General features: G+C 32.4%; 2 protein-coding genes across 5 annotated transcripts; both read right to left on the reverse strand.

The window, feature by feature from the left end:
• Positions 1–828: 828 nt before the first annotated feature.
• On the reverse strand, positions 829–3,356 carry LOC109862367 (mevalonate kinase). The gene is made up of 2 exons (XM_020442397.1): positions 2,367–3,356; positions 829–2,250 (listed from the first exon to the last, which is right to left on the reverse strand). Exons 1-2 carry the CDS (start codon positions 3,264–3,266, stop codon positions 1,993–1,995), a joined length of 1,158 nt encoding a protein of 385 aa, XP_020297986.1. The 5' UTR covers positions 3,267–3,356; the 3' UTR covers positions 829–1,992.
• On the reverse strand, positions 3,267–7,773 carry LOC109862366 (bolA-like protein 2). Of its 4 annotated transcripts, none has more exons than XM_020442396.1 (3): positions 7,471–7,742; positions 4,208–4,302; positions 3,267–3,620 (listed from the first exon to the last, which is right to left on the reverse strand). In XM_020442396.1, the coding sequence occupies exons 1-3, from the start codon at positions 7,531–7,533 to the stop codon at positions 3,515–3,517; spliced, it is 264 nt and encodes an 87-aa protein (XP_020297985.1). In that variant the 5' UTR covers positions 7,534–7,742; the 3' UTR covers positions 3,267–3,514. The 4 variants fall into 4 exon arrangements, with proteins under 4 accessions (XP_020297985.1, XP_020297983.1, XP_020297984.1 ...); XM_020442394.1 differs by lacking the exons at positions 3,267–3,620; positions 4,208–4,302 and adding an exon at positions 5,682–7,397 and having other exon boundaries at positions 7,471–7,656; positions 7,734–7,773; XM_020442395.1 differs by lacking the exons at positions 3,267–3,620; positions 4,208–4,302 and adding an exon at positions 5,682–7,251.
• Positions 7,774–16,988: the final 9,215 nt, after the last annotated feature.

Genomic DNA, 16,988 nt, shown 5'->3' on the forward strand with positions numbered 1-16,988 from the left:
ATCTCGGTCGTGCCGTTTGCTTACCTATAAGTGATACTTTGTGAGTTATAAGTTTAAGTAAAACATTTGTAAGAAAAGATATTGTAACTGTGAAAGTGAATAAAATTGTTTTTATTTTTAACTAACTGAAATCGCAAATCTTACACTAGAATGTTGGCTTGTGATTATAGTTAGTTATTTGCTTACGACCTTACGATTACGACTAACTTTTGTCACGTGCAATATGGTCTTTATATATATAAAAACATGCAAAAATAATAATAAGATTAATAAAATTTTTAAATAAAAAGAATTAAGGAAATGGCAATACCAAGCTAACCAGATGTTCGGATATAATTCTTTTATAATTCTAAGATTTTAAAAAAGTTTTGACAAACGTTTCGATCCACTATGGGATCTTCTTCAGTGTTTTAATAAAAACTTACAAAAATAATGATCTATTTAAGATCATGAAGATTATGGATAAGAAAAGATACGTTATGAATATGGATATTCGGTATGAAAAAGAAAGGCGGAAATGGCAGTCACGTAGTTATCAGTATTACGCAACAGGACGCAAACCGTTCTCCCGCTTCGAATGTAACTGACAGACTGCTAGACTCCAGTCTGTCAGTTAAATATTCAACAAGCTGAAAACATAATTTAATAAAATTTTTATACTTACTTTTTTTAATACATCATACACGCACATTTTTTAATTTCTCAATCTTCTCAAAAACGCAAATATATATGTTGTTATTAACAACGACAATGTAGTAATTTCCTAACAGTTATATAGAATTTTATAAAAGTTATGTAACTGTTTCATCGCTGTTATATTGCAATAATTATATATTGATAAATAATGTTAAATAGCAAACAATGTTGAGTTCAGATAACATTTGTTATGTAACATATTCCATATCAATTTTATTGCTGTTATAATGTCATTGCCAGGTAATAACAAAGCAATATAATAAATATGTAACACAATTATATGACAATTATAAAAAGAAGTTATATAAGACTGATGTTAATAGAGTATAACAGCCGTTATATTACGTGTTATTTCTATGTTATATAGCTGATATATTCTGTTTGCTGGGTTCTTTCTTATAGGAAGTTTTTAGCAACAGAACTATCGTCAGATTCTTAACATATCGCTTAATAGTATGCTTAGGGACATTGAATTGTTTAGATGCTTTTGAATATTTCATTTTTTTGCTTCTTACTGCCGTAACAGCCTTTAAGTGACTGTGAGACTACGATTGCCTCTTCTTTGCCTCCATCTAAAAATATGATTACTAAAAACTTCCTAATACATCAAATAAAGAACTTGACAGTTCCTAATATAAAGTACCTCATATTAAGAGCGGGTTAGTGTCTCATATTAAGGCATATAAAATTGTAGAAAGTTTAAGTTTTATACCGATAAAATATGCAATAAATTGACAAAACTACGTGATAAATATCTTATATATAGTGCATGTGTACATTTGAGTGAATTGAAATGACAGTAAATCCTATGACATAAAAGTGTTAAATACATATCTTAAAGTTATAATGATTATTTTTCTTCTGTGCGCGTAAGCGTCACCTAACCACGTCACCTTCGGCAGTGACACTAACAAAAAATTTGATGTTTTTGTGCAAGTAATGTGTTAAAAATATATAGTTATGAATTTGTAGCCGTTTACATGAAATAGTTCGCTATCTCGTATTAGGTGACTATCTCATAATAGGCATCTTTACCCTATAATACACTTTACTCTCTCTCTCTCTCTCTCTGTGTGTGTGTGTGTGTGTGTGTGTGCGTGTGTGTGTAATACACACATCAAACAACTGTAACAGTTGCGTTCTGCCATTCATTGCTACATTAATAGTTCACGTCAAGGATGTACTATAAATTTACAATGCACTGACAATAAATATTAAAACGCAGCCTAAAATATTGAAAATATTGAACATTGATATTTGTTATTTCGTATTTATCACTGATATTTTAACAGGTTATTATTCAATTTTTACTCCAGTGGTACCTAATTTGGTTCTTGTAACATTAAAACCTTCTGCAATTAATTGTTCTGTTACACTTGCGACGACTTCTTCTAAAATGTTTGGTGGCAATAAAATAAATGCATATCCACCTCCACCAGCACCTGTGAGTTTTCCATATAATGAATGATATTGCGCGATTGAGCAAATAATATCTAGCTTTGGATGCGATACTCCTAGTGCACTCAGCAATCCTTGATTCATGTGTATGAGAGTCTGCAAAGCATACGTAAAAAATGATTATAACTAATAATCATATAGGATAGAAACAAGTAATACAGGAAAAACATGTAATTAAAATAAAATTTAAGTTCACAATAAATGAGACTTACTCCTAATTTGTTATGTTCTACCAACAGAGGTTCAGGATGATCCAGATTTATGTTGCAAATTACGTTAATTTCTTCAAGAACCGCTTTTGATACATCATCGATACCGTTCAAAATAGACTTAACAATCTCGGGAAACGACTGTTTCAGCTCCATTACTCGCGTTATCTGATCTCTTGTATTCCGCATAATTTTTGAGTCAACTAAAAGAATCTCCATACTTGGGATTTCTGATAATACATTTACTGGCTCATCTCGTCGAAACTCTATTATTGATCCATATGTGCACACGCTATTATCGATCCCAGAAGGCTCACCGTGCATGATTTTCTCACAACTCAAAGCATACTTTGAGATATTTTCGAGATCATTTTTTTCAAAACCAATAATGATGTTTTTCTGCAAACGCGACCATCGCAAAAAGCATGCCGCGAGACATACTGCGAATGAAGCTGAACTTCCCAAGCCCGAGTTAATCGTTAATTGTGTAAACAAATGAAGGCGAAAAGGTTTAACATTTATTCGTTCTTCGTGAGCTATATATACCAGCAAATAAAACAATGCTTGTAAGCTTAACTTTTGCTGTGGCGTTACGAGTACACCGCTTAAAGGAAGAAACTCTTCTACTTGTCTGTGCAATCGATCACTATTTGTGCTAAAGTCAAAATTAAAATTATTGCTACTAAAGTAGCTCTTGTATATCTGAAACGGTATGTTTACAAACAGATTTATATTAGGAAATTCTATTTTGATATTTGTTGAATTTGAAAAGTCGGGTAACTCGGTTAGTTCAGCGGTCGTACGCAAGTCTAAGCTAGCCGCCAACGCAGTTTTTCCATATACCACTGCGTGTTCTCCAGTTAAAATCACTTTGCCTGGAGCAGATACCGCCAAATGAATCATGTTTTGTTTTATTTCACTAATACAAATCTTTCTAATTTCAAATTTATGTGACAAGACACTGAATAGAGACCTTAGACTGTAAAAAGTCAAAGATTAGGTATACCTTTAAATCACAAAAGATATATTTATCTGAGATCAAAAATCCAAAATGATATTTATCTCCTTGGATATTAATATAAATTATAGATATGAATTATAAGGCAAATTTTGTCACTTTGTTAGCGGTATTTTCAATTATAGAAAAAAATTTAATAACAATTAAGTTCTTGTTTTTTCCATTGTTCTGGTGTTAACGTTGTTAGCGAAATAGCATGAATTGTCTTCAGTTCTTCTTCAAAAATTCCATATACAAGCCTGTATTATATATTTTAAGTTATTAAAATTTAATACACAAATCTAAAGAAACAAAATATATATTTGAATACATATTATGGCTGTTTTAAAATTTACTTGCAATATATTATAATTCTATAATATATCATATTATAGATTGTCAATACTAACCCAGATAGCCAAATATGAAAACTCAATATAAAGTAAATCATTGTATAGATTAAGTTGCTTGCCAATTGCTGTTGTGTTGTTTTTATTTAATGCAACGAAAATGTTTTTGTCAATTCAGTATCAATATACTGAGTTTTATTTATCAATCAATTGTTGTAGTCAATGTTTATGATAAGTGAATCAGCAATATGTGAGCAATATATGAGCAATGATTTTTATTCATAAGTTGAGAAAAATAATATAAGTTTATTGCCGATGAGTTGTTGGGAACTTGCTGTTATTATATTTTGAAAACTGTTGCTGGCAAGAACATACTGAAAACAGGATACACCCTTTTGTTACATTGAAAACATATAAGTAATATTTGTGGCAAGTTGCCAACAACTTGCACTCAGTTGGCTATCTGGGAAGTAAACTTTGAAACAGCCTATACATACCTGTGACGTTGTAGTAAGGGTTTTCCTTCAAATAAATTAGACACAATAACTACTGAAAACTTAGAACCACAACCATCAGATTGATCTATTACTTCCTGTAACACACAATATTTTTACATTTAATATTTTTCCAAAGTTGAATAAAGATGATTAAAGAACATAAATTATTAAAATACACACATACATTTTTCTATTGGTATTGACTTTACAATAAAAGAAGAAATATTTTTTTTCTAAAGCTACTAAGTTATATAACATATGTATTTTTTTATACACACAATGATAATACAATATTTATAGATAAATTTAAAACTTGCTCTTGAATTACTTCTTTTTTATAACATTTTATAAAAATTGGAAAACTAGTCTATGTACCCCAATAGGCACATTTATGAAAATATTGCACAAAAATGGCATCATGAATGGCGACGATTTTGCAATGATTGCACTAAGATGATTCGCCATAAGATGATTTCGCAACAGTTTTGTCGAAATAAAATTTTGTAAATAATATTTGTCAAGAATTGCGAAAAAGTCGTTATGTATTTTCACAGTATATACCTCCAATAGGCAAATTGTGAAAATATTGCACAAATATGACATCATGAGTGACGACGATTTCTTGCATTTCTTCATTTGCAATCATATTTCTACATATTTTAAACATCACAGAGCTGAATTTATTTTCTCAATTATTGGACAATTTCTTTGTGAAATTAATTTTGCAAATATACTGCTAAGATGATTCGCCATATCGTTATTCTTTTGCCGAAATAGTATTTGGAAAGTAATTTTGCAAACAACTACAAATATTTCAGAAAAGATCAATGTTTTTGCATCTATTTCCTAAAATATGTCTGTATAATTGCAAATTACAATTTTAGTGCAAGATTTCGTCACATAATTTTGTAAATGGTTTCCTATCAGGGTAGAGTTATTACTAAAAAGTTGTGTATAGAAATAGATTGTTATTGACTTTAATGTAAATTGAATAAAGATCAAGTTTCTAGAGTAAAAACTATGAGATCGCCATTCATGATGCCATTTTTGTGCAATATTTTCACAAATGTGTCTATTGGGGTACATAGACTAGTTTTATACATCTTAAGATGCGGTCAAAGCCTTACTGCAAACGTTTCGAAGCATCATTTTATCTTTATTTCTTGTTAATGTAGAATAAAGATAGCATGATGCTTTGAAACATTTGCAGTAATACTTCGACCGCACCTTTAGTTTGAATTGCAAGATATGCATGTGGAAAGCAGAAAATATGTACATATTCTAAAAAATGTATACATTCTAAAAAATATCAATTGCGATAAAATTTTATTTATATTATTATAATTGATAAATTAGAGATTATAAAAAGTAATAAATATCAATGTTACATATACATGTATGTTTTATTATCTATAATTGTTATACATGTTATTTGTTGTTATACATTGTATATTTTTTATATTTTTAACTATACTATACTTTTTCATACTATATTATTCAATACAATTTTACTTTACTCAAAAGAAATGTCCTTTTTTAAAGTAAATTGAATATAATTAAAATACGCAAAAAAAAAAAGAAAATGCCCGCATGAATAAATAGATACTAGAACTGGAAATAAATCGGGATATTTCTCAGGTGGTTTGACACATTTGATCATAACAGAGAAAAATAATATACCTAACAGAGATCCATAGAATGCAATAATAAGCCAAGGTTTTTTATTATATTTTGAAAAGCATAAAAAAAACTGGTTTTTATTGAATTGTTGATTTTTTGATTTTGATTTTGTAACTTTATTTGATAAACTATTTGCGTATGTTGAATTGTAAAGTATATCAGACCACATCCAAGAAACAGAACAAAAGTAAAATAATATTGTGCCAAGATAAGCAAAGTATAGATCATCTTTTATAAATAAAGGTAACATACTAAAATGCGAGATAATCAATAGCCAAAAACAAGGAAGGGGATCATTATGAAAATACATTAACACTGGTATTGCAATCAAAAGAATAGATTTTTCATGAACTTGAAATGAGAATAGAAAGAATGCTAAGGCAGAATTTATTAGAGAAATTATAAATGCCTCTTTTATAGGTGACAAAACTAAATTAATACAAGTCGGTAAAATTGCACATGTTGTTAGTACTAAACAAGTTTTAGCTAATTGAGTATTCGTAAAATGTTGCTGTAATTTACAGATTATATTGATAGTACACCAAACATTAGCTACTTTGTCTTCAAATATACCTCTGTCAAGTGGAAATAATCTAACCATTGTACTGAAAAATAATTCTCTATTTTTCAAAAATGGTATCCATATAACAAAAAATGTTAATAATACAGTAATAGAGATGCATATCAACATACAAATACAAGAAATCCAAGATTTTGTCTTACAAGGCATATGATTTCCAAGTATGTATAAGAAGAATGGCAAAGCATGATACAATTCCATTTGCTTGTAGTTCAACGCTAAGACAAATAAAATTGAACTAAGAATAAATGAATTTTGGATTATAGCAACTACAGCAATAATGAAAAAACCCAAAGATATACAATTGTATTGAAAATGTCCATGATCTATTAATATCAATCCAGGATAAATCAGTGCTGTCAAAAGAACAGCATCACTCTTTCGAAACTTGAATATATTGGACTGATTAAATGGATAATTATTGTATATATGTAAATTTATAAAAAAATATGCAATTGCTGGTATATAAATAATAATATCTGCACTTAGGACAGTCAGCCTCATAAAGTATTTATGCTCAATGGTTTCAAGTCCTTTAGATTCTTTTAATTTTACAAAGGAAGGGTTTATTTTATTGGCAATATAACCTAACAAAAAGCTGTGATATGCTGTTAAAGGTGGATAATCTAATCCCCAATATTGTAGATTATTTTCTGTGGTATTAATATACCACTGGTCAGAGGGCAGGTTCAAGGTTATTTCTTGCCAATGTCGTTGTGCTTCATAATCTCCATACATAGGAGGTTTACCCTCTCCACTATAGCCATGATACATAATGCAGCATCTCAAAAAAACAGCAAATGAGAAGATTAAGGCAAGTTGCAGTTTGCCCTGCATTCTTCCTTATTAGAATGTTCCAACTGTGTCAGACTCCAAAGACTACTTTTAGATCAAAATTAATCGGCAAGAATTTCGACTTAGGTTAGGTTCCTAGTAAAATGGTATTTTATTATGCCATACTTAACAAAAAAAAAAAAAGTAGTAAAAAGATCGATTTACGTACTACATGTGAAGCTTTTAATCCCTCGGTTATTTTGTTTTTAATGTATTCTTCATTATATGGCATATTCTCAGTTCCTTCTTAGTTGCTTAATCCTGTGTGTAACAACTTTATAAGGTCGCAAGACAAAAGGAGTCTATGAATGTCAAATATGTTCCAACATTTACTAGCACTACTGGAATTTTATAGCTGGAGCATAAACGTATAATATATAGACTGCGCGTTTGGCTGAAAAGATGTCTTCAACGTTGAGAGAGACAACATACTTTGAATAGTAACTCTTTCTCTATCTATCATTTTCTCCACTACTTCGCTAGACAAAGATGAGGCTACTATTCAATACCAGCTGTCTCTCTCTCCACGTTGAAGACATTTTCTTAACATGGCAAAGATAGGGAACGCGCAGTCTGTATATTATACGTCTATGAGCTGGAGTAGAGACAAGACTGAGGCCCGAATTCATAGTCGCTTCTCAAATCTTAGATCTCGTCTCCAATCTCAAATTTCAGCTCTCAAGTCTCGAATCTCCAACCTTAAATTTGAATGTTAATAGTTTATCTTGTAATTTGGTAGTTTGTGGTCATAAAGTGTACTATAACAAGTGTGGCGTATGGACTAACTTAAATCGGTCCATATATGCACCTTACTAGGCGATTTTTGGCGATCGTATGGTACATATACCAAAGTGTACCAAACTATAGTTCGAGTGACTTCAAATTATAGTTTGGTACACTTTGGTACATGTACCATACGATCGCCAAAAATCGCCTACTATAACAAGTGTACTATAACAAGGGAGAAAGACATGACATAATTGACAATAATAATATTTTTTCAATCTCCGAAAATTTTGGTGTAGAATTCTTCTTCGCTAATTTGACAACCTAAACCATTAATTTTATTAAGTATTATGCCACATAAACTTAAAATAGAAGTAAAGAATATACAAATATATATTCTTTAATTGAAGGTTATAGCCTCTCATTGAAGATCATTATTTATATCTTATTATAAAGCTCCATTATTAATTAGGAAAATCTATAATCTCTGGTTTGGTTTGGTGTAAAAATGGTTCAGTGGACCGAAAGTCTATAATTCTTCTTCTTCTTTGCACTTATGGCTCCGTGCCCCTTTAACTGTTTAGGCACCGGCCAGTCTTTGCAAGAAAGTCTATAATCCCTACTTAGTCATGAAACACCGAATTTCATGATTGGCCACTGCATTGAAATTTGAGGTTGGAGATCCGAGACCTAAGAGCTGAAATTTGAAATTGGAAACGAGATCTAAGATTTGAGAAGCGACTATGAATTCGGGCCTGAGAGTAGTCAGACCCATAAGAAATTGTGTAATCGTTTTGCTGCCTTGTAAGTCAGCGCAATGTCCACGAGTGGTGCACATTGGCACTACGCAGCCATGTCCACGAGCGACTTGTCGGTATAGAGGAGTGCACCATATCGTTCCGCTCCAGGGGAAGTATTTCTCGGAAATTTCTCCTCCGGCTGTCCCTACTATTGCGCGCTGTTTTCCTTCAATCTCGGGCCGCTGGCGGAGATCGGAAGAGTACGCGCGGTAGTAGAAGCAGCCAGAAGAGAAATTTCAGAGAAAAACTTCCTTTAGAGTGGAACAATACGGCAGAGTTACAAGATCGAGCCACGGTATATACAGTAGCGCAACTCCATGTCGGCACCATAAAGTAAGAGTAAGGTCTGTTCTACAATACAGTCGTAAGCCGTAAGTCGTAAAAAATTGACCAATCACAATCGATTATTCTTCTGTGATTGGTCAATTTCTTACGACTTACAGCTTACGACTGTATTGTAGAACAGGCCTAAGGAGATCGAACTTCATAGCGCGTCAATGGTCTAGTTTCCACCGAAACCCTCAATTTGGTTCCACTCCGGTACAGATCAAATTTAGTGTTCCGTTTCTATTGGAAGTAGAATAGAAGTAAGAAAAATTAATATTTCAGTAGAGCTAACTTAAAACTCGTTTGTGTAAATATAAACAGACATAACCTGAAAAGAATATAATCCGAGAAACTTCTAATTGACTCCGCGGAAATGATTAAATCATATATTTTATCTTTTTATTTTCAACTTGCATCGACTTCTTAACAAGACCCGACATAATGCAGACATAATGAAAAATAGANGTTGGCATTATTTAGTTTCAAACCAGAGAGAAACCTGAGAGCGGCCATCCTATTGTAATTTTTTACGACGGTTTCAGCCGCTGGTTTTAGCCGTATTTNCACAAAAGTGGAACTCAAAGGCCGTTCTACATTAAACGCAAGTCGCAGATCTCGTGGAACTGATCAATCACGTTGGTCGATTGGCTGATTTGACTCTGCAATTGGTCAATTCCACGAGATCTGCGACTTGCGTTTAATGTAGAACGGCCTTTGAGTTCCACTTTTGTGGAAATACGGCTAAAACCAGCGGCTGAAACCGTCATAAAAAATTACATTTGGATGGCCGCTCTCAGGTTTCTCTCTGTTCAAACGTTTCCACCGATTAAAATTGTATGTCAATTTGCTGCCACTCCGGTAAAACTTATAGATCAAAGCAAAAGTGAATTGAGTGCAATTCGACGTGTTTCCATCGACTTAAATTTGATTCTACGTCGCAGTAGGTGTGAATTAATGTTTCGGTGGAAACTAGATCAATGAAAAAAGTGGTCCCGATTTTGACGCCTAATTGAGAGGGAATCCGCTCAAAGGAATAGTTTCTTACGGTTGGACGCCATTTGCAAAACCACCACATGTACACATTTAGTATATGTAACTATATTTATGCTCCGAATCGTGAGATTTCTTTTAATGTATAAATTTCTCAGCAATACAACAAAATAAAGTGATAAAAGACTTAGAAGTTTTCTGTTTTACGTGCATCGTGTTATAACGCTTTGGGTAATTGAAAATAAAATTATAGATACGCAAAATATTGGACAAACAAAAAGGTTAATAATGGAAAAAAGTAACATTGAGGAATTAATAGTAAGAAAGACTATCATTTTCAGCTCACAAATATAATGAAAAGAAATTCAATGGAAATGGAACAAGCAGCAGATAAATTCAAGTATTTGCAAAAAAATTTGCATTTAGTTGAGCTGCCCTCTCCAAATTGGGGATTTACAACAGGAAGCGACACATTTTTTAATTTTGTGAAAGCAGAAAGTGATTTTAGTGTCAGAAAAAGAATTGCTGCGTAATACTAACTGACAGAGCTGCGTTCCGTTTCACGCATATGCGCGCATTTATCTATACCAGAGAGAAATCTGAGAGTGGCCATCCTATTGTAATTTTTTACGACGGTTTCAGCCGCTGGTTTTAGCCGTATTTCCACAAAAGTGGAACTCAAAGGCCGTTCTACATTAAACGCAAGTCGCAGATCTCGTGGAATTGACCAATTGCAGAGTCAAATCAGCCAATCGACCAACGTGATTGATCAGTTCCACGAGACCTGCGACTTGAGTTTCATGGAGAACGGCCTTTGAGTTCCACTTTTGTGGAAATACGGCTAAAATCAGCGATTGAAACCGTCGTAAAAAACTACAATGGCATGGCTGCTCTCAGGCTTCTCTCTGTCTATACTATATGTAACCCCAGACGGCACATAATATCATTTGATTGTAGAATGATATCGTTTCTACGTCATTTTCGTGATATCATGTGATATCACATCCCTGAAATGTCACACAGATATTCTTCTAAGAATATTAGTACTGTTTTCCTTTAAGTATATCTCAAAGACATCGCTTAATGTATAGGAAATTTGAACGCAGTGTATTACACTCCCGTGATATTCTTATGATATTTTTGAAATATTTATTAATGATATCACAAATCTTTGCACAATATATTTTGCGCGAGATATGAAAATCAATTCTCAGACGGCACAATGATATATTTAAGATGTCTTGAAGATATCTCACAGACTTTGAATGTGCAAAAGATATCTTATTGAGACATTTTCAAACGTGTAATGAATGATGTTCAAATAATATCTTAGAGATATGCCTGAGACTGCTAGTGTCCACATTAAAAACATGCAAAAGATATCTCTCTTGCAAAAGCTTATTATAATAAACGTCTCATAGAAAAGACATTCAAAGTAATGCAAAAAGACATACTCGGGAACTCCACACAATATCACAGTTCCACATCACCCAAAATATCATTTTTAGTTTTTGCACATTCAAAGTCTTTGTGAGATATTTTCAACACATCTTAAATATATCATTGTGCCGTCTGGGTACATTGCACTGCAATATTTTTATTAAATAATAATTAAAATAAATAATAAAAATATGTACAATAGTTTAAGAATAAGTAGATAAAAACAATTCTAGTTTAGTAAGAAGCAAGTAGTCCCGCGGACTGGGTGCAGGGGCTGCGGATATGGGCTTGCGGAGGTCTCGAGTTCAAATCTCACTAATTACCTTAGGATTTTTCAGGTCCGGCCCCTTTCAATGGAGTTCATCAGTTGATCGGCGAGCTGTATCAGGTCTTCAAAGACTAATTCGAGTGAAATCTCGAAATAATTCTCCTCACACAAGGCAATGTGTCATTTTTTTTTAAATAAGGAAAACCTATTTAGATTCTAGATAGAAGATTCTAGATCCTTTTTTGAATTTTCAAATTGCAAGCGTTACACTTCTAGTTTGAATCAATATGGAATTTCTACAGAGAATCTAAGATATATCTAGAATAAATGTCTATGCGGAGACATCCTCGGGACCTCTACACAATATCACAGTTACACATCAACCAGATATCATTTGTAAAACTTTTGCAAGAGATATCATTTGCATGTTTTTGATGTGGACATTAGCAGTCTCAGGCATATCCCTGAGATATTATTTGAACATCATTACTCGTTCGAAAATGTCTCAACGAGATATCTTTTGCACATTTAAAGTCTCTGTGAGATATCTTCAAGACATCTTAACTACATCATTGTGCCGTCTGGGAATTAGTCTATATATCTTAAATTCTATATTAGTCTATATTAGTCTATATTAGTTCTATATTAGTCTATATATTTAAATTCTATATTAACTAATATTGAAGTGACCTAATTGAAATTCAAAATTGAAATAAATCTAAAGCTACATCACAGTTGTTCATGTGTTAATATCAAAGCAATATAAAACAACTTTATAATGGTTGGAACATTTCTATCGTATATATTTTGTGATCATTATTAGCCAAGTTGAAACAATACATACTGTTTGTGTTTTAATCGCTATAATCTTACAATTGTTATATTGTTAATATATGTAGTTTGTCAGAAAAGCAGTTTTTTTTTTTTTTTTTTTTTTATTAGAAATAATGATTCCCTTCCGGGATACATGCGGTTCTCGCTAGATCGCCTTTTACATACATTTCTTAACAATATTTACATATGATACATTTAATTAATTATATTTGGTTTAGTTTCCTCTTCTTTGTTCTTCTCTCTTCTTTAAGCTCCCATTTCTTTCCTTTTCTTCTTCACCATATACATCCATTCTATTCCTTTCCCTTCTTCACTCATAAGCTCTTCTTCCGTTTCTTCCGTGTTTGTGTAATCGCANTCCTTCATTACGTGCCATCCTGACTCTGTTTCCTTTCTGCACATTCTGCATTCCTTCNCTTCTTCTCTCATCCAATATCTGCTTGCCCTCCATTCATTTCCCAGTCTGTATCTTGCAATTGCTTTTATTCTCTCTCNCTTGCTTTTCTCTTGTAGGTACTTTGGTACATTCTCCGTTCTCCATCTCTTATACTTTTCGTTGTATTTTGAGTTTTCCATTCTCTTTTCTCTCTCTATCTTTTCCTCTTTTAGTACTTTCTCCCTCCATCTTTCTGCTATATTTTCTCCTCTATCATTTCTACTTTCCGCTTCCCATATGCTCATTCCCGCCTTTCTGTACATCTTCTCCCTGGCTTGTCCCATTCTTGTTTCTTTCCACTTTTCTTTGTCCATTTCCCTTCTGCATTGCTTTAATATCACATTTCCCTCTCTCTTGATTTTTTCTNCGTATTTTATTACTCTCTCACCTGCCTCTATCATTATCTTTTCTGTCTTAGTCTCCTCTCTTACCATGTATCCAGGTGTGCATCTTTNCAATCCTAATATACTCTTTAGGTATCTTTCTTGCATTCCCTCAAATTCTTTCCTTTCTTCCATTCCCCAGATTTCCACTGCGTACATGCATATACTTTTCACCATCGCNTTGTACATAATCATTCTCCTTCTGAAGTCTCCTCCGAATTTCCTCTCTCCTATTCCCCATATCTGTACCATTGCTGCCATTCCTCTCTTTCTTACTTCCCGTATGTGAGCGTCATCTTTGTTGTTATAATTGAACGTGTATCCTAGGTATTTAAACTCGCTTACCTCNTCTATATCCTGGTCTTTCCATTTCCATTCTCTCTTGGTCCTGCTCATTCCCTTACTACAAACCATCATCTTCGATTTTTCAGCATTTACTTCCAGTTCCTTTTTTTTAAAGTACTTCTCCAGATAATTTGTTACTTTCTTCATTTCCTTCTCTGTCTCCGCTAGTATTGCTAGGTCATCTGCATAAGCTAAGCTATATATTCTCCTATTTCCTATCGTTGTTCCTCCTTCCTGTCTTCTTTTTATATATTCTTCTATGTCTGCCATGAAGATTATAAACAGAAGCGGGCTCAATGGGCAGCCCTGTCTCACTCCTTTTTCCGTCCAAAATGATTCCGTGTATTCGTTCCCTACTTTCACTTTGTTCTTTGTTTCCTTATATATTCTTTCTATATTTTGTACTAGTCCTTCCTTAATTCCTCTTTCCCTCAAAACTTTCCATACCTTCTCCCTTTTTACTTTATCAAATGCCGCTTTCAAGTCCATAAAGAAAACAAAGAGCTTTCCTTCTTTTTTATTAATTGCCTTTTCTATCGCTGTCTTCAGTATATAGATGTTATCAATTCCACTTAGAAAAGCAAAGTTAGTATCAAACAGCACTGATCTTAGAAGAATTATTCTCATTAGATTCTTAACATATCAATCGTTGAAGGAAATCAACGGAGAAAAACAAACAAGTGAGAGTTGGAAAACACATACAAAATATTTATTATTGTTGGAGATAATTGTTAAATGTGTCTTGTCCATGTCAAATTGTATAATCAGTTCTTAAATGCTAAAAGTACAGGAAGTGCAAAATACTAGTGACTTGCGTAAGATACGTATGAGAAGCACTGCGTTTTCAATGTTTTGTTCAGTTGTTTGTGCGTTATGTTTTTGTTTGGAACGGTTGGTCTTTGTTTTTGTCTTGCGGTTCTTTGACGAGCATCGGTTTTATTATAACTCTCGTATTGTATTTATCAGTTCTAATAAATTCTGAATCTCTGGCATATTTGTTTTGTTAAATCGCAACAATTATAATTTTCAAATATAACGAAATTACGTAGAGTTTTAAATCTAATGTCAAGATAAATTAAAAATGAGTTCTTTTATACTTTAAGTCCATATTTTCGCGTCACATTAGTTAGTCGTCGTTAGTTAATTTTTTATGTATATTATATGCTCTTTCTTAGTTCTTCTCATTTCGTTGTTACGGTGTACTAGCGCGCGAAAAGATGACAGTTCCGAGCTGTCATTTTGCACGTGGCTGCACGCTCATTCGCGAATCTTTATTTATTAAGAAGACTTCCGGTTGAGCAGGCTAAGGTGCAAGCCAGGCTGTAGGCACGGAATAATTAAGTTGGCTTAACTTTAAAACTGTAACACAGTATTTATACTTATCTGACTGTTATTTCTCCAAGTAAGCATACCAAATCTTCATCTGTCTCATCAGCACATAATCTGCATACAGAGTGTCAACATATAAGACAATTATTCTGTTTTAACACAGTGACACATTGATATTCTGTGATAATCAAAATTGCACGATCGTGCTGATTCTGTTTATATGTACTTTGACAAAATTTACTTAAACTTTACCTGAGATTTTTTCAAAAAGATTGGTGCTACTGACAGCTGTGTGGCATCTTCTCTGGCAATGTTCATAATGGATTTTATATAAACTATCGGTCATTCATCATGGAGACAAATGTCGCACAGAGTTATATAAATATTTTTAAGCAATAATAAACGGTCAGTTATTTAAATAAGAAAAAGCACAGTAAACATATTTTTTTAAATAATTTATTAAGTCTTTGACAATATATACATCTATTATACATCTGTAACATACGTCTAATGGATGTCCATATTAGATTTCATATGGATATCTATGGTGGACGTAGTATGAATATGCATTAGACATCCATCTGTCTCATCTATCATAGAAATGGAACTGTGAACGTTGTATGGATCTCTAATAAACATTATGTTCTGTGTGGGTTTCTTTTGTTGCTAACATAAACATTTTTACAATCTTATTTTCGTCAATATTGTATTTGTTAGACAAATTATTTATGTGTGTACAAATGTTATACGTGATTTTTACGTGTTAATTATGAATCATTTATAAACCATATTCTGTTGTCTTGTTTCATTCGTTGGACGTAAATTTACTTTATTTTTTTATTATAAATTTACTTTTTGTCTTTGATGATTGAAATTTTTGTTTTTTTAAGTATTGTTTTACTACTCAGCCTACACAAAATATGCGCGTTATAAAATACCTTGACCGTTATAAAATATCTTATCTAAATCTTTACCTACTGATAAACACATTGCTCAGAATTCTATTGTTGAGTTGTGAAAAATTCTTTTGTCGCTAATTTTATATTCGTGTATTGTTTTGCAATTTCTTAAGATTATAGATTTTCTTTTTATTTAAACGTTGTTTGCGATAAGAAAAAAAACGTGCAAGTAATATGTCGTGCAATCCAGGACAATTAACATCCATAAATAAAAAAGGAAGTAATAGAAAAACAATTAATTGTTCAAAAATTCATAAGATGCAGAAAGCTTTTTTCCGAGTTATCTCAACGGTAGCGATCTCGTTTTATGGCCAATCTCAATATGATATATAAAGACGAAACTAAAAGTGAAATAGAGAATGATGTTGAAGTTACTTCCGAGTCATTAAGTTCAATCCATAATGAAAATGATGTTCACGACACAATTTCGAAAATATTTGATGTTTTTGATAATAGAGAAACAATTGGTTTCTGAAAGCAGTGTTGATACTATTAACAAAAAGGAAAAAGAAGGTGTAGAATTTGCCGATAATTTTGAAACTTTTCAATCCATGCTTGCTAATGATTTTTTATCCACAAATATGACTCATGTACAAGGAAATGCAGTTTTAAAAGTTCTTCGATCTTACAGCTGCTTTTCTAACTTAAACATTGATGTAAGATCTCTTCTTAAAACTCCGAACACGTTGTGAGTTTCAATAAATATCAGAAGATGAATATCTGCATTTGGGATATCTGCTTTATAGAGGGTCTTCGTTCAATTCTTTGTGAAAGTTCACTAGCGCAAATCCCAGATTATTTCCTAATTTATTTTCATATTGATAGAGCGACTTTGGATCGTTGCGAAAAA

This window comes from Pseudomyrmex gracilis, unplaced genomic scaffold (assembly GCF_002006095.1).
Source record: "Pseudomyrmex gracilis isolate BER0280 unplaced genomic scaffold, ASM200609v1 scaffold_1671, whole genome shotgun sequence".
Classification (NCBI taxonomy): Eukaryota; Metazoa; Arthropoda; class Insecta; order Hymenoptera; family Formicidae; genus Pseudomyrmex; species Pseudomyrmex gracilis.

What these genes read in the sequence shown, in the direction of transcription:
- LOC109862366 (XM_020442394.1), bottom strand. Translation starts at nt 7,304, where the DNA reads ATGCAGGGCAAACTGCAACTTGCCTTAATCTTCTCATTTGCTGTTTTT.
- LOC109862367 (XM_020442397.1), bottom strand. Translation starts at nt 3,266, where the DNA reads ATGATTCATTTGGCGGTATCTGCTCCAGGCAAAGTGATTTTAACTGGA. An exon ending in TAGAACATAACAAATTAGGA is followed by an intron (nt 2,251 to 2,366) that starts GTAAGTCTCATT and finishes TATGCTTTGCAG; the next exon opens with ACTCTCATACACATGAATCA.